General features: G+C 52.6%; 1 protein-coding gene across 11 annotated transcripts in view; it reads right to left on the bottom strand.

Annotated features, from left to right (window-relative positions):
* grb7 (growth factor receptor bound protein 7) overlaps positions 1 to 22,477 on the bottom strand; it is a 79,456-nt gene that overhangs the window by 14,047 nt on the left and 42,932 nt on the right. For 6 of the 11 annotated variants that reach the window (XM_033034830.1, XM_033034828.1, XM_033034825.1 and 3 more), the window contains exons 2-5: positions 19,690 to 19,826; positions 15,954 to 16,045; positions 2,567 to 2,741; positions 1,595 to 1,724 (exon numbers count right to left, since the gene is read on the bottom strand). In XM_033034830.1, coding sequence (XP_032890721.1) covers positions 1,595 to 1,724; positions 2,567 to 2,741; positions 15,954 to 16,045; positions 19,690 to 19,802 — 510 coding nt within the window. In that variant the 5' untranslated portion in view covers positions 19,803 to 19,826. Of the gene's footprint in view, positions 1 to 1,594; positions 1,725 to 2,566; positions 2,742 to 15,953; positions 16,046 to 19,689; positions 19,827 to 22,477 lie in introns of those variants that run through there. The other 5 variants (XM_033034833.1, XM_033034832.1, XM_033034831.1 and 2 more) reach the window with 2 other exon arrangements.

Genomic DNA, 22,477 nt, shown 5'->3' on the forward strand with positions numbered 1-22,477 from the left:
CAGGCTAGATGCAGGAAGATTGCTCCCGATGTTGGGGAAGTCCAGGACAAGGGGTCACAGCTTAAGGATAAGGGGGAAATCCTTTAAAACCGAGATGAGAAGAACTTTTTTCACACAGAGAGTGGTGAATCTCTGGAACTCCCTGCCACAGAGGGTAGTCGAGGCCAGTTCATTGGCTATATTTAAGAGGGAGTTAGATGTGGCCCTTGTGGCTAAGGGGATCAGAGGGTATGGAGAGAAGGCAGGTACGGGATACTGTGTTGGATGATCAGCCATGATCATATTGAATGGCGGTGCAGGCTCGAAGGGCCGAATGGCCTACTCCTGCACCTAATTTCTATGTTTCTATGTTTCTAGATACATAGACAATAGGTGCAGGAGTAGGCCATTCGGCCCTTCAAGCCAGCACCGCCATTCACTGTGATCATGGCTGATCATCCACAATCAGTGCCCTGTTCCTACCTTCTCCCCATATCCCATGATTCTGCTAGCCCTAAGTCTAACTCTCTTTTGAAAGCATCCAGTGAATCGGCCTCCACCGCCACCTGAGGTAGAGAATTCCACAGACTCACAACTCTCTGTGTGGAGGCTTTGGGGAGAGTACAGGGGGCGGTTAACAGAATGCTGCCTGGACTGGAGGGTTTCAACTGCAGGGGACTGAGGGCTTGGGTAGACTTCAACATCACACGTTGAGGGGAGATCTGATAGAAGTATATAAAATGATGAGAAGCTTAGATAGTTTAGATATAGGCCCTTTGGCCCACTGAGTGTGCCAACCAGCGATCACCCTGTATACTAGCACTATCCTGTACACTAGGGACAATTTTACAGTTTACAGAAGCCAAGTAACCTACAGGCCTGTACATTGTTGGAGTGTGGGAGGAAACTGAACACCCAGAGGAAGCCCACGTGGTCACATGGAGAACATGCAAACTCCGTACAGACATTGCTCCTCGTGTGTAGGGAGGGAGTGGGGTAACAGAATGTGTACCATGCTGGGCCACAGCTAGTCCGTGGCATAGTCAGTCGCTCACTCTCACCTGTCCATCTATCAGCCCGTGCACCGGTCTAGCTACGTGTAGGTGTGGGGTCTCATCTCCAGCACGACCCCCACTCCCGTTCCCCACCTGCTTCACCATCTCTGCTGACTGACCGCTGTCCGTAGTCCTGGCAAGGCGACAACCTCCAAATAATCCCTGAACTACAGACTTGTGGGGCAAGACACAACATGCTGGAGTAATTCAGCGGGACAGGCAGAATCTGTGGGGAGAAGGAATGGGTGATGTTTCAGGTCCAGACACCTCTCTCCAGAGATGCCACCTGACCCCCTGAGTTACTCCAGCATTTTGTGTATATTGTCAGTGTAAACCAGCATCTGCAGTTCCTTCCTGCACATAGACATGGGAGCATTGGTATTGAATGTTTGTACTTTGTTTGTTTGCATGTGTGTGTGTGTACACTGAACATTTTGTTCTTGTTCATGATATTGTTTACAGAGTACTATGGTTACATGTGGTGCTACTGCAAGTAAGAATGTCGTTGTTCTATCTGGGACACATGACAATCCAACTCTCTCTTCCACTCTGGTACTCACGTGCGTGTCTCTGGTGCTGGGAGGGTGGGGACTGCTGAAGGTCGGTGAGCTGGGATGGCTGCACAGTTCCGGGAAGGGATTGGGAATAGTCGGGAGTGAGGCCGTCCGGAATTCCTCCTCCTTCAGCTGCCTGTGGGAGACACGGTCATTCTCAGCACGGACAGAACTACTCAACAAACGCCAGCCATTCCTTCTCCCCACAGATGCTGCCTGACCCGCTGAGTTATTCCAACACTCTGTGTCTATCTTTGGTTTAAACCAGCTCTGCACTTTCTTCCTCCACAAACAGAACTACCTGATAGACACATGGGACTGCAGACACAGGAGTCTTGTGTAGAACACAGAGTGCTGGAGTAACTCAGTGGGTCAGGCAGCATCTCTGGAGAAAAAGGAATAGGTGACGTTTCGGATCGGAACCCTTCTTCAGACCGGCCCCAAATGTCACCTATTCCTTTTTCTCCAGAGATGCTGCCTGACCCACTGAGTTATTCCAGTTCTTTATGTCTATCTTCTGTATAAACCAGCATCTGCAGTTCCTTGCTACACATGTTCCAATGTCCTCTAGCTCTGCTTTTCAGAACATTAGAAATCAAAGGAGACTGAGGTCCCAAATGCTGTCTCCAACATTCAGTATTTAGCTCCACTTTCCTGCGGTAATCAATAATTCATCCATTCACACCTTGTCTTCCCCCCCCCTCCCCCTCCTCTCCCCCCACCCCCTCCTCGTCTCCCCCCCCCGTCTCCCCCCTCCTCCACATTTCCCCTCTCCCCTATCTCCTGCACCCCTCCCCTCCATCCCTCCCCTCCACCCACTGCTTTCAGTTGCATCACCTCTCACCTCCACCATCTCCCTCCCTCCCATTTATCCTGCAACAGGACCCACACCAGACACTGACATTGTCTAACCCTCGCTGACACACACAGTTTCAATGGGCGGGCTATTTGTGGGTTTCTTGCTGTGATGTACCTCACCTGTGGACAGGTATGTGTAGGGGCTGTGAGCTGTGGGTCTGCAGCGCTGGGTGCAGGCCAGTGGGGCTGGCCGTCCTGTGGCCATTGGGCAGCAACGACTCGGCATCCTTCTGGTACAGGTTGCCCAGTCTGGTGCTGACACTCCGCTCCAGCACCACTATGTCCATGTCAGCATCTACCAGAGGCAAGGACACATCCCCAGTCATCTCACTGTGAATCTCAAGATTGTCATGTGTCCCAGATAGGACAATTAAATTCTTACTTTGTTTCAGCACAACAGAATATAGAAGGCATGAATACAGAATCTCCATCTCATGTCAGATATATAGAAACATAGAAAATAGCTGCAGGGTCGGCCATTCGAGCCAGCACCGCCATTCAATATGATCATGGCTGATCATCTAAAATCAGTACCCCGTTCCTGCTTTCTCCCCATATCCTTCGATTCCTTTAACCCTGAGAGCTAAATCTAACTCTCTCTTGAATTGGGCTCCACTGCCTTTTGTGGCAGAGAATTCCACAGATTCACAACACTCTGGGTGAAAAGGTTTTTCCACATCTCAGTCCTAAATGGCCGGCACCTTATTCTTACCCCACAGGGCAGGAGAACTCTACCTAAGGTAGACTTCCCTGGGAGCTGGGCAATAAAGAGAGGGTCTCACTCAATCATCAATAACACCATCAACTAACCGGTTACTGAGTATTAACTAATAATTTGGAGACACCAGAAACTGCAGCTGCTGGAATCTTGAGCAAAGCACAAAGTGCTGGAGGAACTGAGTGGGTCAGGCAGCATCTGTGGATAGACGATGTTTCAGGACAGACTTGTCTGGAGAAGAGTCGCAACCCAAAACACCATTCTCCATGATTGATCTTCATTGTATAATTATTGAGTTTATATTTACTGGTTGTGTTTGTTTTGTTGTGTTAATAAAGATTTCCCACAGCGAGTGGAATGTCCTTATTGTGGACCCAGTGCGACTATTGACTCTGGGGAGGGGCATGGATGTGGCAGACAGCCAGAGTCTGGTTTACACGGGGGTGGGGGTCTACAACTGCACGGCACAGGCGGAAGGCAAGAGGGAGAAGGTTTAAAGATGATTTCAGGGTACATTTTTCACACACATCTGGAATGAGCTGCCAGAGGAGGTGGTTGGGGCTGGAAATAGTGACAACATTTAGCTGAACAGATTCTTGTATCTGTACACTCTAGATGGATCGATTGTCATCATGTATTTCTGCTGAAGATGGACACAAAATGCTGCAGTAACTCAGCGGGACAAGCAGCATCTTTCTGCTGACTGGTTAGCACGTGACAAAAAGCTTTTCACTGTACCTCGGTACACGTGACAATAAACTAAACAGAACTGAACGAGAAGAGGGCTATGGATTTAATGCAGTGGGATCAGTTTGGATAGGCGTGATTATCAGCATGGGCCGAAGGGCCTGTGTCTGCTCTGTACAACTAACTCTGTGACTGTCCCAATGACAGTACATGTTGATCCACATTCCAATCAGCAAATTATCCCCTAACTAAATCAGGTGTCAAGTAACTGCAAACAAAGGCTTTTTTATCTGACAGTCCCAGCCAATGTGTTTACCTTATTAAACATATGGATATAAATATCCATCTGTTGTTTTTGTGACTATGCATTAGATATTTTGCATTCTGTATCAAATACTGAGCACGTATACCTGGGCTGTAGGTTGCACATGGCTTTGACAGACAGAGTGAAGGCAGGAACTTTGGAAGAAAAATCTCCCAATGTTACTGATTCCAAAGGGCAAAGGAGAGTGACGTGAGGGGGGGGGGGGAGTGACGTGAGGGGGAGGGGGGAGTGACGTGAGGGGAGGGGAGTGACGTGAGGGGGGGGGGAGTGACGTGAGGGGGAGGGGGGAGTGACGTGAGGGGAGGGGGGGTAGTGAGTGAGGGGGGGATGGGCGGGCAGTGCCGTGAGGGGGAGGGGGGAGTGACGTGGCGGAGGGGGGAGTGAGGTGAGGGGATGGGGAGTGACGTGAGTGGGAGGGGGGCGTGGAGTGAAGTGAGGGAGGGGGGGGAGTGACGTGAGGGGAGGGGGGAGGTGAAGTGAGGGGGGGGGGGGAGGCGTGGGGGGGGGGAGTGACGTGAGGGGGAGGGGGGAGGGAAGAGGGGGAGGGGGTGGGAGTGGGGGAGGGGGGGGGGGAGTGAAGTGAGGGGGAGGGGGGGAGTGAGTGTGAGGGGGAGGGGGGAGTAGTGACGTGGGGGAGGGGGGAGTGACGTGAGGGGGGGGGTGGACGTGAGGGGAGGGGGGAGTGACGTGAGGGGGGGGGGGAGTGACGTGAGGGGGGGGGGGAGTGACGTGAGGGGAGGGGGGAGTGACGTGAGGGGAGGGGGGAGTGACATGAGAGGAGGGCACTCCAGCACGTGACAGGTAACAGAACAGCCCTGACTGGACACTGTCCACCCAACCATTGCCCCTGAGAAGGAAGTGTAAGGTCTGACACTGGACATCGATGACCAGGAGCGAGCGGGAATGCTGAGGGGGGGGGGGGGGGGGGGGGGGGGGCACTGCGAGTTACATGAGCTTCCTGCTACATCGTTGGTGGGCTAGAACATCAATGTTATTCGTACACCGTCTGTCATGTCATAAATGATTCAGAGTCACTGAATGGGAACATTATCAAACAAATATTTGATCAAGTTTAACACTGTGTTTTTGTGTGAAGGGGCAGGGGAGGGAGAGAGAGACAGAGGGAGAGACAGACAGAGGGAGAGAGAGAGGTAGGGAGAGAGAGACAGAGGGAGAGAGAGAGAGAGAGAGAGAGAGAGAGAGAGAGAGAGAGAGAGAGAGAGAGAGAGAGAGAGAGAGAGAGAGAGAGAGAGGTAGTGGGAGAGAGACAGAGGGAGAGACAGACAGAGTGAGAGAGAGAGAGAGAGAGAGGGGGAGAGAGAGAGAGAGAGGTAGTGGGAGAGAGACAGAGGGAGAGACAGACAGAGGGAGAGAGAGAGAGAGAGGGAGAGAGAGAGAGGTAGTGGGAGAGAGACAGAGGGAGAGACAGACACAGGGAGAGACAGACACAGGGAGAGAGACTGATACGGGGGGGGGGGGGGAGATAGAGAGATTGCAGGACATATGGTCACAAGGTTGATGTCCATGAGAGGGGGGATATGGAGCAAGAGGGTGTGAACGTGGGTGGGTGGTGAAGCAATGTTGTCACATTCTGTCCTTCCTTTCCCTCTGTATATTACAGCGAGGAAGTGCCTCGTTTACTATTTGTGGAAGAAGCATTTGAAAATCAGATCTTGCAGACATTTTACAGTATAGTGTATCACTTGTTATTCAACTAATACACAGGAGGTGATTGATGGACAAGATCCGATATTATTTCTCAATTCATCTGTAAACAATAAGCAATTTGTCAGCAGTAATGAACAATCTATTGAGCGTCACAGAGTCTGGTGCTGGCTCCTTGCTGAAAAATCAGATGGGCTTTCATTAACTGTCAGTAAGCACCAGGAGTTCCAACACAGACAGATGCTGGCAGGCAGGCAGGCAGCAGAGGCCCATGCAGGAATCTCAACGCAGTCTTTCATAGGCGTGTGTGCAAGTCCTTTATGTTCTGGAGCGAGTGTTTGTGTGTGTGTCTGAGTATGTGTGTTTGTGTGTGTGTGTGTGTGTGTGTGTGAGTGTGTCTGAGTGTGTGTGTGTGTGTGTGTGTCTGAGTGTGTGTGTTTGTGTGTGTCTGAGTGTATGAGTGTGTGTCTGAGTGTGTGAGTGTGTGTCTGAGTGTGTGAGTGTGTGTGTGAATATGTGTGTGTGTGTGTGTGTGAGTGTGTGTGGGTGTCTGAGTGTGTGTGTGTGTGGTTGTCTGAGTATGTGTGTGAATTTGTCCTTGTGCACATGCTTGTGTGTGTATATGTGATTGTGAGTGTGTCGTGTGTGCGTGTATGATTGCATGTGTGCGAGTGTGAGTGTGTGTGGGTGTGAGTGAGTGTGGGTAAGTGTGAGTCTGTACAAGGGCCCAGTTGCTGTGTGCTGTGCTGGATGTACGTGACGTGTAGCAGAGCTGTGGTGAGAAGGCTTTGACACCGTCCAATGCCAGTCGTGGCCTCACTGAATCCCAGTAGAACTCGACAAAAGCTGTGGGGAACTGAGGCCACGCTGATGGAGGTGGCACGGCATCACTGCCAGCTGCAGCCAGCTCTCCCGTGGTCATGGGTGGTGCTGTCACCGTGCTCTGTGCCATCTTGGTTCGAGATGCTCTCTATGGTCTGGCACAATCCCTGTTCTCACCCGGGCCGTAGTGTGTGCCCCAGTGTGTTCCCCAGTGTGCGAGTGTGTGCCCCAGTGTGGGCCTGTGTGTACCAGTGTTCCCGTGTGCCAGCGTGTACCAGTGTGTACCAGTGTGTGCCCCAGTGTGTGCCAGTGTGCCCCTGTGTGCCCCTGTGTACCAGTGTTCCCCAGTGTACCAGTGTTCCCGTGTGCCAGCGTGTACCAGTGTGTACCAGTGTGTGCCCCTGTGTGTGCCAGTGTGTACCAGTGTGCCAGTGTGTACCAGTGTTCCCCAGTGTGTGCCAGTGTGTACCAGTGTTCCCCAGTGTACCAGTGTTCCCCAGTGTGCCAGTGTTCCCCAGTGTGCCCCTGTGTACCAGTGTGCCAGTGTTCCCCAGTGTGTGCCAGTGTGTGCCAGTGTGAGCCAGTGTGAGCCAGTGTGTGCCAGTGTGTGCCAGTGTGAACCAGTGTGTGCCAGTGCCCAGTGTGAGCCAGTGTGAGCCAGTGTGTACCAGTGTGCCAGTGTGTACCAGTGTTCCCCAGTGTGTGCCAGCGTGTGCCAGTGTGCCCCTGTGTGTACCAGTGTTCCCCAGTGTGCCCCTGTGTGTGCCAGTGTGTGCCAGTGTGCCCCTGTGTGTACCAGTGTTCCCCAGTGTGCCCCTGTGTGTGCCAGTGTGTACCAGTGTGCCAGTGTGTACCAGTGTTCCCCAGTGTGTGCCAGTGTGCCCCTGTGTGTACCAGTGTTCCCCAGTGTGCCCCTGTGTGTACCAGTGTTCCCCAGTGTGCCCCTGTGTGTACCAGTGTTCCCCAGTGTGCCCCTGTGTACCAGTGTGCCAGTGTGTACCAGTGTTCCCCAGTGTGTGCCAGCATGTGCCAGTGTGCCCCTGTGTGTACCAGTGTTCCCCAGTGTGCCCCTGTGTGTGCCAGTGTGTACCAGCGTGTACCAGCGTGTGCCACAGCTGCTGTGTTGGCTACTGTGTTCGGCTGCCATAGACATGAAGATTCATTAGTCATATCAAGTCCCGGAACTGTACAGCACACAAACAGACCATTCAGCCCATCTTGTTCATGCCGGCCAAGTTAGCATCTTGGGATAGTTCCATTTGCCTGCCTTTGGTCCATATCCCTTCAAACCTTTGGCAACTCCTTCCAGATACAGACTATCTCTGAGTTTAGTTTAGTTTAATTACAGCTACAGCACGGAAACAGGCCCTTCGGCCCACTGAGTTTGTGCTGGCCCGCACACTAATTTTACCAAGCCAATGAACCAACAAACCTGTACGTCTTTGAAGTTTGGGAGGAAACCGGAGCACCCGGAGAAAACCCACGCAGGTAACAGGGAGAACATACACACTCCGTACAGACAGCACCCGTAGTCAGTGCAATAGTTGCCTCCGAGGTGCCTCTCAAATCTCTCCTCTCACCTTAAGCCTGTGCTCTCTAATTTCTGAATTCTTCACCCTGGGATAAACAGAGTGTTCACTTTATATATCCCCCATGATGTTGTGCACCTCAATAAGGTGCAACCTCCTCTACCCTGCCATGAAAACAGCCCCAGCCTCTCCAACCTCTCCCTGTAACCCAGCCCAGCTAACATCCTGGTGAATCCATCCCTTCTGCAGCCTTTGCCTCCATCTTCACTGTGGCTGGAGGATCAGTGAGGAGGAGTTTTGCTGGTGCTGAGCAGCATCAGACAGCATGGCACCACAGACACACCCCACTCACTCCACAAGTGCTATTAACACCCACCCTCGGCACAGCCTGAAGCAGCTGGACGCCGGCCACCTGGGTGTGTACGCCATCGATCTACGTGTGTGTCAGGTTTTGAGCAAATACCCCAGAGCTACAGCTCGCCGGAGAGGCGGCTGAATCCCACAGGAATATGCATGAAAAATCCCTTCTCTCTGGGACAGAGTGTGAGGGTGGTGGAGGAGGCTGCTGCCCACACAGCAGAGATCACCCATCACTGGGTCAGCAGTACACAGCACTGCTGCAGGATTAATGGCCACACTCCACCAGCTCTGTGTCATTCTAACTAGCGTGGCCTGTCTTTCATTAACCGTCTCAATCAACAGTACACAGGGAGTGCCAAGAACACAGAAGGTCCCTTCACACAGGTGAAGGTGTGAGATTAACACCGCTGCAGTAATGCTGGATGTGAGGTTGTGGGGGTGGGCATGTTTGTCTGTGTGTTCCCTGGTGCCTGACCCCACACAGCTCCTTCTTGCACCAACTATACGTGCTTCACTCTCTCATGGAGTCATAGAGTCACACAGCACAGAAACAGGCCCTTCGGCCCAACTTGCCCATGCCAACCAACATGCCCAATCCCCACTAGTGCAAACTGCCTGTATTTGGCCCATATCCCACTAAACCTTTCCTATCCTATCCATGTACCTGTCCGAGTGGTTGTTATGGTACGTGTCTCAACTACCTCCCCCTCTGGCAGCTTGATCCATATACCACCACCCTCTGTGTGAAAAGGTTACCCCTCAGATTCCTCTGAAGTCTTCCTCTAGGGGGGGAGATTGCAACCTTCACGTGGTCCGCCCTGTTTCAACGAATGCAATCAACCCGGCGTGCACAGTCAAGTAAGATCAGATAGAGCAAGTTGTCCTACAACTTTAGGCTGTGCACGCCGTACACAAGAAGAAGGTAAAAGATGATGCAGGTGCTTAATGCATCGTTACGGAAGATAGGCCATTCAGCCCTTCTGTTCCGTTATTTCCTCAGTCATAGAGCTAGCTGTACAGCACGGAAACAGACCCTTCGGCCCAACTTGTCCATGCGGACCAAGTTGGCATATTGGGTAGTCCCAGCCTCAACTACCTCCTCCCGCAGCTTGTTCCATACACCCACCATACGTTGTGTGAAAAAGTTACCCCTCAGATTCCTATTAAATCTTTTCCCCTTCACCTTGAATCTAAATAGTTATTCCCTTACTATTCCCTAAGTGTTATTCCTTATCTCTGAACGTTATTCCCTTATCTTGTGTCTGTACACAGTGGACGGCTCGATTGTAATCATGTGTTATCTTTCCACTGACTGCATAGCACGCAGCAACAGCTTTTCACTGTACCTCGGTACACGTGACACTAAACTCAACTGGATGTGCTGATTGTTTTGGTTTCCTTCATGCTGTAGAGCCAGGCGTGGAGAATAAATGCAGATTCACTAGTCAGTGAAAGTTCCCAGGGCTGCTCTGTGCATCCCTCCAGTGTAGCACCCCCCCCCCCCCCCCCCCTCCCCCAGCGAGGCAGAAATAGCCTGCAGATTACGTTACAACATTGGGAACTGCAAATAGTTTGCAGCAAAACTCAGAAGTGGTACGCAGCCCAGAGAATAACAAACTGTCACAGCAACAGTTCCTTCATCAGGGGTAGGGGGTATAGTTACTGACAGAATACACTGTCCTACCCACATCTGACCGTCCAGCAGAGAGAGGTACAGAAGGATTTGAACAGAAACAAACATCCTTGTCGCTCGCCTGACGTTTATCACCTGGAATTGTTGAAGTGATGATTCGGGCGGATGAAAGGTCTCGAGGAGACTGAGACGTAACTCGGCTCAACGCTGCTAACTGGGTAATCACAGCCTCAGCTGCTGCATGCTTCCTGACACCTGCCTCTTCTCATGTGACATGGGACTCAACACAAAGACACACAAAGAGGTGGAGTAACTCAGCGGGTCAGGTAGCATCCTTGGAGAAAAGGAATAGCAGTCTGAAGAAAGGTCTCGACCCAAAACGTCACCTATTCCTTTATCTCCAGAGATGCGGCCTGACCCACTGTTACTCCAGCATCTTCAGTGCAAACCAGCACCTGCAGTTCCTTCCTACATAAAAAGATATAAAAGTCGGCATAACGAATAACCACTCACATTGAGGCCACTGACACAGTCGTTTACACACTTAGATCGATGATGCTTCACCTTGTACTACACGTTATTCCCTTATCATGTGTCTGTACACTGTGAATGGCTCGATTGTAATCATGTACAGTCTTTCTGCTGACTGTATCTCGTTACACGTGACAATAAACTCAACTGAAACTGAACTCAGCATAAAACACATGAATTGCTGCCCGTGAGAAATCTCACAGCCCTGAGCACGGTTTAGGTCTGGCAACTGCACCCCCCCCCCACCCCCCCACTCAACACCTCCCCCCCAACCAACTCCAACCCACCTCCCCAACCAACTCCAACCCACCCCCCCCAACACCCCCTACAACGGAAACCCAGGTCCAATCCTGACCTCAGAGTTTGCACGTTCTCCTTGTGACCGCACGAGTCGGTAGTTTAAACAACTGCTATAAGTTGCCACTGGTGTGTAGGTGAGTACTCAGTGGGCCCAATGGCCTGTTAACATGCTGTACCTCTGTATTACTCCTGAATTCTGCAGTGTTTCGGAGGGGGGGGGGGGGTGTCCAGGGGGTGTGGTCTAGGTAGGGGGTGTCTGGGGGGGGCATGTCCTGATGGGTTGTGTCCTGGGGGTGGGGGGTCATGGGGGGGGGGGGTTGTGTCCTGGGGGTGGGGGGTCCTGGGGGGGGGGGGGGGGGTTGTGTCCTGGGAGGGGGGGGAGGTGTCCTGGGGGGGGAGGGGGTGTCCAGGGGGGGAGGGGGTGTCCAGGGGGGTGGGGGTTGGGTCCTGGGGGGGGGGGTTGTGTCCAGGGGGGGAGGGGGTGTCCAGGGGGGGGAGGGGGTGTCCAGGGGGGGGTTGTGTCCAGGGGGTGGGGGGTCCTGGGGGGGGGGGTTGTGTCCAGGGGGTGGGGGGTCCTGGGGGGGGGGGGTTGTGTCCGGGGGGGGGGTGTCCGGGGGGGGGGAGGGGGTGTCCAGGGGGGGGGGTTGTGTCCTGGGGGTGGGGGGTCCTGGGGGGGGGGTTGTCCTGGGGGTGGGGGGTCCTGGGGGGGGGTTGTGTCCGGGGGGGGGGGGTGTCCGGGGGGGAGGGGGGGGTTGTGTCCAGGGGGGGAGAGGGGGTGTCCAGGGGGGGGAGGGGGTGTCCAGGGGGGGGTTGTGTCCAGGGGGGGGAGGGGGTGTCCAGGGTGGGGGGGTTGTGTCCAGGGGGGGGGGAGGGGGTGTCCAGGGGGGGGGGGTTGTGTCCAGGGGGGGGAGGGGGTGTCCAGGGGGGGGGTTGTGTCCAGGGGGGGGAGGGGGTGTCCAGGGGGGGGGGTTGTGTCCTGGGGGGGGGGGGGGGTTGTGTCCAGGGGGGGGGGGGGGTTGTGTCCAGGGGGTAGGGGGTCCTGGGGGGGGGGTTGTGTCCAGGGGGGGGGGGAGGGGGTGTCCAGGGGTGGGGGGGTTGTGTCCAGGGGGGGGGGGGGTGTCCAGGGGGGGACTGATGCAGGACTGAAGGTGAGATGGTCGGGGAACAGGAGGGGCAGATGGAAACATTTCACACAGGTTCACTGTTCTCTGCATCTTAGTTGAAGTATTTGTGCTGTTTGTGCATCTGCAAATCATTAAAGCAGGATCTCAATCTGTTCCAAGGAGTCGGCTAATTGGCCAAAGGTTGCATCAGGTCCCAGTGCTGGGTGCTGATGCGTTTCCGCAGTGCCAGCATCATGCAACTCATTAACGCCACTCACCACAACACTGCAAGCATGACAACAAAACACTCTTGACGCTCGTCTCTCAGCTCAGGGTATCAGCAAGGCAGGAGCCCGAATCCCCACCAGTTCACACCGGGCACCGCACTGTGTCCAACTCCCACATTGCCAAATAAATAGAAAATGTGCGGAAGACAATTCAAGGAGTTGCCCAGAGTGGCCACTGCTCCTTTGGTGAAACCCACAGGCATCAAAACTGAGTTCCTCACAAACAAAACCAGATGTGAGGCCATTCTCAGCTGAACTTCTGTACACGATACACTTCTGTAGTGTGTCTGTACACTGTGGACGGCTTGATTGTAATCATGTATATTCTTTAGCACGCAACAAAAGCTTTTCACTGTACCTCGCTAATAAACTCACTTTGAATGAAGTCCACATGTACAACTCCAGATGTCTCTGCTGCACACATCACATCTCCCTGTACATCTTTGTAGATCGTACCCTCTGGTTTGTATTGCCCCTTTGCCTTCCTACCAACACCCTCAATCCTGTAGTGTTAGAGATACAGCGCGGAAACAGGCCCTTCGGCCCACCGAGTCAGGGCTGACCAGCGATCCCCGCATATTAACACTATCCTACACACACAAGGTGGGAATGTTTACATTTACAATGCCAATTAACTGTACGTGTTTGGAGTGTGGGAGGAAACCGAAGATCTCAGAGAAAACCCACGCCGGTCACGGGGAGAACGTACAAACTCCGTACAGACAGCGCCCGTAGTCGGGATCGAACCCAGGTCTTCGGCGCTGCATTTGCTGTAAGGCAGCAGCTCTACAGCTGCGCCACCAAGACCACCCTGTATACTCCCCTTAATCCTGTACACCTGTAGCTCAGCCCTGTCTGCCTTATGTACCCCCCAGCCCCATCAGCATGAAAAATGGGGGGGGGGGAGGAGGGGAGGAGGGGAAGGAGGGGAGGAGGGGAGGAGGGGAGGAGGGGAGGGGAGAGGAAAGTGAGGGAGGGGGAGGAGGGGAGGGGGGGAGGAGGGGAGGGGAGAGGAAAGTGAGGGAGGGGGAGGAGGGGAGGGGGGGAGGGGGGGGATGGGGGGAGGGGAGGAGGGGAGGAGGGGAGGGGGAGGAGGGGGGAGGAGGATGTGTGACGCAAGGTTCTCTCAGCCTTCAGTGGCCCAGTATGGCGGCCACTCTGGGGATGTTTACATTCCTCTGCCCTGTTCCAATGTAGTCAGTGTGATTTCACAGTCAATCCATCCATGCATCACAGGGAACTTCTTGCCAGAAAAAAAACCAATGGATGAGAATAAAACATCTTTAATCTGCACTGATTCTGCACTGATAGTGCGGGTAATGCTGGGTCCTGCTGCTGTTTCTCACCTGCACCAACACATCCAGCCTTGTTGTAGCTATCAGTGTCACATCTAAAACTTACGCTGAAGTGAGTGAAGCCTCTGCTGCCGGGCACAGCCCCCGAGTCCACAGCAAGAGGCTGGGCCCCTACAGTGAGGCTGGGCCCCTACACTGAGGCTGGGCCCCTACAGTGAGAGGCTGGGCCCCTACAGTGAGAGGCTGGGCCCCTACACTGAGAGGCTGGGCCCCTACAGTGAGAGGCTGGGCCCCTACAGTGAGAGGCTGGGCCCCTACACTGAGAGGCTGGGCCCCTACACTGAGGCTGGGCCCCTACAGTGAGAGGCTGGGCCCCGACAGTGAGGCTGGGCCCCTACACTGAGAGGCTGGGCCCCGACAGTGAGGCTGGGCCCCTACACTGAGGCTGGGCCCCCTACACTGAGGCTGGACCCCTACAGTGAGAGGCTGGGCCCCTACAGTGAGAGGCTGGGCCCCTACACTGAGAGGCTGGGCCCATACACTGAGAGGCTGGGCCCCGACAGTGAGGCTGGGCCCCGACAGTGAGGCTGGGCCCCTACACTGAGAGGCTGGGCCCCTACACTGAGAGGCTGGGCCCCGACAGTGAGGCTGGGCCCCTACACTGAGGCTGGGCCCCTACAGTGAGAGGCTGGGCCCCGACAGTGAGAGGCTGGGCCCCTACACTGAGGCTGGGCCCCTACACTGAGGCTGGGCCCCTACAGTGAGAGGCTGGGCCCCGACAGTGAGGCTGGGCCCCTACACTGAGAGGCTGGGCCCCTACCACTGAGAGGCTGGGCCCCCTACACTGAGGCTGGGCCCTACAAGTGAGAGGGCTGGGCCCCTACAGTGAGAGGCTTGGGACCCTACAACTGAGGGCCTGGGCCCCTACAGTGAGGCTGGGCCCCCACAGTGAGGCTGGGCCCCCACAGTGAGGCTGGGCCCCCACAGTGAGGCTGGGCCCCCACAGTGAGAGGCTGGGCCCCTACAGTGAGGCTGGGCCCCCACAGTGAGAGGCTGGGCCCCCACAGTGAGGCTGGGCCCCCACAGTGAGAGGCTGGGCCCCCACAGTGAGGCTGGGCCCCTACAGTGAGGCTGGGCCCCCACAGTGAGGCTGGGCCCCCACAGTGAGAGGCTGGGCCCCCACAGTGAGGCTGGGCCCCCACAGTGAGGCTGGGCCCCCACAGTGAGGCTGGGCCCCTCAAGCAAGAGGCCGGGCCCCTCACTCCCAGCGTCGCTGATGAATGATTAATCACGCCCCTCTACAGATTAAACGTTGCTAAAACTATCCAGCCGATGGCCTGGATCAAGAGCTCACTGTGATCCTGATGCCTCACTACACGACATTCAATACTGACCCCGTCACACCCACATCCATAACACACTGACTCGTGTAACACGTTGCACTAATCTTCAGTGCACTGACCCTCCTTACACCAACATCTCATTGCACCCATTAGTCATTCCCCTGCCCCTTGTGACCGAGACCATTGTTACACTGGCACTACACACGTTAATGCCCATTAGAGTGCCGGGCATTGCGATGGCCCTCACTACACCAGCCCTTGTTACAATAACCCTCACCCATGGCCTGGAAATGTCCGCAGCCAGCCCTCTAGGAAGCACTTTCACCAAACAGCCTGCACAAGTTCATAGGTTCATAGGATTAGGCCATTAGGCCATTCGGCAAGTCTACTCCGCTATTCAATCATGGCTGATCTATCTCTCCCTCTCAACCCCATTCTCCTGCCTTCTCCCCATAACCCCCGACACCCGCACTGATCAAGAATCCGACAATCTCCACCTTAAAAATATCCCCAGAGTGACCTCCACAGCCTTCTGTGGCAAAGAGTTCCAGATTCACTACCCTCTGACTAAAGAAATGTCTCCTCACCTCCTTTCTAAAGGAACATGCTTTTATTGTGAGGTGGTGGCCTCTGGTCCACAAGGTGGTCATTGCATCAATTGCCTCGAGGCATTGCCGTACGTTGATGTGCTGATGTAACACGATGTAACAGATCGCATTTTCCAGACAATTAGGCCTTAAATTTACATATTAAAAATAAAGAACTGAATTTAAAATAATATCTTTAAAACCTTCAGTGTCAGAACCACTTCAATCAAGTTGCACAAAACACGATCTCACCCACACTGAAGGGATAACATAGAACAGGCCCTTCTGCCCACAATGTCCCTGTAGGCCATCTCTTATCTACCTGCACATGATGCAATCCACCGTTCCTTGCATAGCCATGTGCCAATCCAATGGTCTCTTAACTCCCACGACGGTATCTGCCTCCACCACCACCTGTGGTCAGATTATTGGGTTTGAGTATCAGACAGGTTCCTATTCTCCAGTGAGACAGTACCACAGAACAGTTCACCAGTTCTTTCGGCAACAGGCCAGCATTCACGATGGTCTGACAGTGGCCATTGGTCGGGAGGGAGCAGGCTGTGAGCCAGGGTCATACGCTCAAGAGGCAGGGAAACAGAAAGACGTGTCCAACCCAACAATCACTGCGGATCAAAGATGCCGCCCATCCCAGGCCACTATCTGTGTCCTCGCCACAGACACAGATCTACCAACACATATTACAATCCATCCACACTCTTAAATCTCTACTCCTACACCAACATTTCTTCCTTGATCAGAGTTTACTGGCTTTACCTTGCACTAAACGTTATTCCCTTATCATGTATCTGTAGACTGTAAATGCTCGATTGTAATCATGTATTGTCTTTCTGCAGATTGGATAGCGCGCAACAAAAGCTTTTCACTGTACCTCGGTACACGTGACAATAAACTAGACTGAAGTGTTTAGTAATGCTTCATCATTAAACCACAATTGCCATCCAATAACTAGCACAATGGAAGCAGCAGTGGTTGAGGCAGGGACATCTGGACAGGTACATGGATAGGAAAGGTTTGGAGGGACTTGTCAAATGGGACTAGCGTAGATGTGGCACCTCAGTCAGCATGGATGATTAGAGTTGAAGAAGGGTCTCACCCCGAAATGTCACCCATTCATTCTCTCCAGAGATGCTGCCTGACCCGCTGAATTACTCCAGCATTTTATGTCTACCTACCATTAGGGCTGAAGGGTCTGTTTCCATGCTGTGTGACTCATACACATGGCGTTATAGCTGACATTCATTGTTGGTTATAGTTGAGAGTTTGTGATTCATTTTAAATCTCCCCATCAGATTCTCTAACAAACTCATCGATATTATTGTCCAGTATAAAGCCTCTCATCCAGAAGCTGTTGCCTCAAAATTCATCTGTCATATTGACCACCGGGTAGTGGCCTCTGGTGGGTAGTTACGGGGTTTGGCCCACGTATGGGGGTTAGAGATCATACCCTGACTGGCAGTGGCTGCAGGACCCCAGCTCACCTCTCCCCAGCTCCTCCCGCCACCCCCCTTCACACAGGAGTCTCCCCGGACTCTCACTGCTCTGTGCATCACTCAGTCTCGTGCTATCCCACGGCTCAGCCTCCCTCTCTTGCTGCCATCCTTCCCCTCACTCCTCCCGGTCCTTTCACCCCTTGTTCTGGAGAATGGAGGCAGGGGTGGATCAGTAACACAATACCACTTGATGTGGAACCCGACTTGTATCTGCAGCTCGCAGCAGCAGAGTTTACACAGCACTAACCACTCCCTGCACCGACCCCGACACTGACTGGCTGGCTGGTAGTCTCCTGACTACACACGGACACAGGTCATGTCAGGCGGGCCTTGCAAAGGTGAATGTCCAGGACGAGAACATTCAACAAAGACCACGTAATCTCGTAGCACACTCTGTGAATAACAACATCAGTTGCTCCCTCACTGACTGCACTGCCGTGCCTGAGAGCACCCATGGACCACGGGCATACAGTCTGTGCCACGTGGCACTCATCCAGAGAGGCACAGTGGACCCGAGGGGCCAGTAACGCTCTGGGATGAAGAGTGTCCGTGCAAGTGATGTGGTGCAGTGCCCAGAGGGATACAATGTAGTCCCCAGGGAGATACAGTGCAGCCCCATGGGATACAGTGTAGTCTCCAGAGGGACACAGTGCAGTCCCCAGAGGGATACAGTGTAGGCTCCAGAGGGACACAGTGTAGTCTCCAGAGGGAAACAGTGTAGTCCCCAGAGGGACACAGTGTAGTCTCCAGAGGGACACAGTGTAGTCCCCAGAGGGACACAGTGTAGTCTCCAGAGGGAAACAGTGTAGTCCCCAGAGGGACACAGTGTAGTCTCCAGAGGGACACAGTGCAGTCCCCAGAGGGACACAGTGCAGTCCCCAGAGGGACACAGTGCAGTCCCCAGAGGGACACAGTGTAGTCTCCAGAGGGACACAGTGCAGTCCCCAGAGGGACACAGTGCAGTCCCCAGAGGGACACAGTGCAGTCCCCAGAGGGACACAGTGCAGTCCCCAGAGGGACACAGTGCAGTCCCCAGAGGGACACAGTGTAGTCTCCAGAGGGACACAGTGCAGTCCCCAGAGGGACACAGTGCAGTCTCCAGAGGGACACAGTGCAGTCCCCAGAGGGATACAGTGTAGTCTCCAGAGGGACACAGTGTATTTCCAAGGGGAATCCAGTGCCGCTTCTCCCAGACATCCTCGATGATATTTGCTGTACGTCTGCATTCCAAGCCCTCCTCTACACTAACAACTGGGTGGCCAAACTCTGCCAGAACTACATTTTTTAATGAAAATTGTAAAAAGAGATGCAGCTCTCTCTTCCAGAGGGAGGGAGAGAGAGAGAGAGAGAGAGAGAGAGAGAGAGATACTTCTCTGGTCCATGGCAGACACAACATTGTGGACAGCAAGCAAAGCACAAGGTTGTTTGGAGAACAACACTCCCAGTTTCAAGAGATTTGGTGGCATCGTGAGAGAGGTTGCTGCTGCTGCCATGGGATTCTGAGGTAGGCTGTGCTTCAATAACCGGGCACGACACTGTTCCAGACCCAGCTCAGTCCATACAAACATTTAATAAAATGCCCCCACAGTCTAACATCCAATTCTTCCAGCGCTCACTGATTTAGTTAGATGCACAACCAGAAAGTGAAAAGTTTGTGTGGGAAGGAACTGCAGATGCAGGTTTAAACCAAAGACAGAAACAAAAAGACAATAGACAATAGGTGCAGGAGTAGGCCATTCGGCCCTTCGAGCCAGCACCGCCATTCAATGTAATCATGGCTGATCATCCCCAATCAGTACCCCGTTCCTGCCTTCTCCCCATATCCCCTGACTCTGCAATCTTTAAGAGCCCGATCTAGCTCTCTCTTGAAAGCATCCAGAGAACCTGCCTCCACCGCTCTCCGAGGCAAAGAATTCCACAGACTCACCACTCTCTGTGAGAAAAAGTTTAGATAGACACAAAACTTAAGATAGACACAAAATGCTGGAGTAACTCAGCGGGACAGGCAGCATCTCTGGAGAGAAGGAATGGGTGACATTTCGAGTCAAGACCCTTCTTCAGACTGGTGTCACCCATTCCCTCTCTCCAGAATGGGTGACTCCACCCCGTCCCACTCTGTTACTCCAGCTTTTTATGTCTATCTTAAGTGAAACGTTTTATAGATTAAAAGATAGATTCGGACAAACTAAACTGCAAACTAGCAACACCCATTGAGCTGTGACAGGACTGAGCCTGAAGTAGTTTGTTAAAGAGTGGCGTGTAAAGTTGGCATGAAGATTACCTGTTCCCTTGGCACTCGTTGTGTGGCTGGTGCTGGACGGAGCTGGCATCCGTGTCCCTCTGACTACCATCAGCAGAGTTCTGCAGCGGAGTGCATGAGCAGGGAGGTGGCCACAAGCCAAGTCTCAGGCTGAGTCACAACTGACATAACCACTTGGGCAGGTACGAGACAGAGCTGAGTGAGTTTGCACAGCCACATAATCCAGCAGTAAACAGCTGACACTAACAGCTGTTTCTTAAAGGTTGCTGTTGTCATTGTTGACTCACCTGTTAAGGTCAAGTTTTAGATCGCTGCCAATCTCTATTGTGTTATAGTGAGGGCTGTCTAATACTGATGTTCTGGGAGTGTGTCTGCAGCCTTGCCTAGCAGTGACTGCCATCCATCATGTGGATAGTGCTGGTGCCTTGGATAAACAGATTACAACAAGTTAATGTTTAATTGGAAAATTCCGATCCAAAGATTGCATTGTATTGAGCGCAGTGAAACACGGGACAGTGGTTCTGCTTCACATTGGTCCCCCCCCCCCCGCCCAATCCCACCTCTCCCCAGGGCCCACTCTGCTTATCCAGGAACCGTTTCAATGCTGTCCACCTCAGCAAGCCCACATTGTCTGGGTCAAGAGCTTCCTCACAAGCCCCCACCTGGATTTATGAATGACCACCCTAGACTATGGACCGGGTCCTGGTCTCACTGATGCATGGACACATTCACTCCAGGTCTATGCCATCTTGTCCTTTCACCATTTCAAGATGTCTTGTGAATCTCTCAGCCTTTATTTTCCAGAGAGGACAGCCCAGCCCTAATCAGTATTTTAATGACAGATATAAACTGTCATATCTGGAATAATCTTTACAAGTATCCCATTGTATGGTTTCTAGCACCTTGGAAACCTTTGTGCAACATGCCTCATCTCACAATTGTAGGTGTGGGTAAACTCCCTTTAAATATTCTAGATCAGATCAGATCAGATGAGTTCCTTGTCAAAGGGACCAGGGTGCAATGACATTCCTTGTTGGCATGAAGCTCACTGGATTAGGTTTGGTGATTACATCACTCAGGCGTTCGACAAGGTGCCACATGGTAGGCTGCTCTGCAAGGTTCGATCGCAAGGCATCCACAGAGATATAGCTGAATGGACAGCAAATTGGCTCCATGGAAGGAAGCAGAGGGTGATGGTGGAAGGTTGCTTCTCAGACTGGAGGCCTGTGACTAGTGGTGTGCCACAGGGTTCGGTGCTGGGCACGTTACTGTTTGTCATCTACATCAATGTTTTTGGATGAGAACATACAGGGCAAGATGAGCAAGTTTGCTGATGATACAAAAGTGAGTGGTTTTGCAGATAGTGAAGATGGTTGTGAACGATTGCAGCAGGATCTGGATCGATTGGCCAGGTGGGCTGAGGAATGGTTGATGGAATTTAATACAGAGAAGTGTGAGGTGTTGCATTTTGGGACCTCGAACAAGGGCAGGACCTACACAGTAAATGGTAGATCTCTGGGTAGAGCAGAGGGATCTAGGAGTACATGGTTCCATGAGTCGCAGGTAGATAAGGTGGTCAAAAGGCAGTTGACACTTTGGCCTTCATCAGTCAGAGTATTGAGTATAGAAACATAGAATCATAGAAACATAGAAAATAGGTGCAGGAGGAGGCCATTCGGCCCTTCGAGCCAGCACCGCCATTCATTGTGATCATGGCTGATCGTCACCAATCAATAACCCGTGCCTGCCTTCTCCCCATAATCCTTGATTCCACTAGCCCCTACAGCTCTATCTAACTCTCTCTTAAATCCATCCAGTGATTTGGCCTCCACTGCCCTCTGTGGCAGGGAATTCCATAAATTCACACAACTCTCTGGGTGAAAAAGTTTTTTCTCACCTCAGTCTTAAATTACCTCCCCTTTAATTCTAAGACTGTGGCCCCCGGTTCTGGACTCAGCCAACATTGGGAACATTTTTCCTGCATCTAGCTTGTCCAGTCCTTTTATAATGTTATATGTTTCTATAAGATTCCCCCTCATCCTTCTAAACTCAAGTGAATACAACCCTAGTCTTTTCAATCTTTCCTCATATGACAGTCCCGCCATCCCAGGGATCAATCTCGTGGACCTAAGCTGCACTGCCTCAATCACAAGGATATCCTTCCTCAAATTAGGAGACCAAAACTGTACACAATACTCCAGATGTGGTCTTACCAGAGCCCTATACAACTGCAGAAGAACCTCTTTACTCCTATACTGAAATCCTCTTGTTGTGAAGGTCATTTAAGGGACATTGGTCAGGTAGCATTTGGAGTATTGCATACAGTTCCGGTCACTCCATTACAGGACTGATGTGGAGGCTTTGGGGAAGGTGCAGAGATGGTTAACCAGAATGGTTTAAAAACAAGGAACTGCAGATGCTGGTTTACAAAAAAGGACACAAAGTGCTGGAGTAACTCAGCGGGACAGGTAGCATCTCTGGAGAGAAACATAGAAGTTGGGAGTTCATGTTGCAGTTGCATAAGACATTGGTGAGACTACATCTAGAATATTGTGTTCAGTTCTGGGCATCTTGACAAGATATTGTCAAGCTTGAAAGGGTTCAGAAAAGATTCATGAGGATGTTGCCAGGACTAGAAGGTGTGAGCTATAGGGAGAGGATGAGTAGGCTGGGTCTCTATTCCATGGAGCGCAGGAAGATGAGGGGAAATCATATAGAGGTATACAAAACCATGAGAGGAATAGATCGGGTAGATGCACAGTCTTTTGCCCAGAGTAGGGGAATCGAGGACCAGAGGACATAGGTTCAAGGTGCAGGGGAAAAGATTTAATAGGATTCCGAGGGGTAACTTTTTCACATAAAAGGTAGTGGGTGTATGAAACGAGCTGCCAGAAGAGGTAGTTGAGGCTGGGACTATCCTGTCATTTAAGAAACAGTTAGACAGGTACATGGATAGGACAGGGTTGGAGGGATATGGACCAAGCGCAGGCAGGTGGGACTAGTGTAGCTGGGACATGTTGGCCGGTGTGGGCAAGTTGTGCCGAACGGCCTGTTTCCACTCTATGACTCGATGAT

This window comes from Amblyraja radiata, chromosome 16 (assembly GCF_010909765.2).
Source record: "Amblyraja radiata isolate CabotCenter1 chromosome 16, sAmbRad1.1.pri, whole genome shotgun sequence".
Classification (NCBI taxonomy): domain Eukaryota; kingdom Metazoa; phylum Chordata; class Chondrichthyes; order Rajiformes; family Rajidae; genus Amblyraja; species Amblyraja radiata.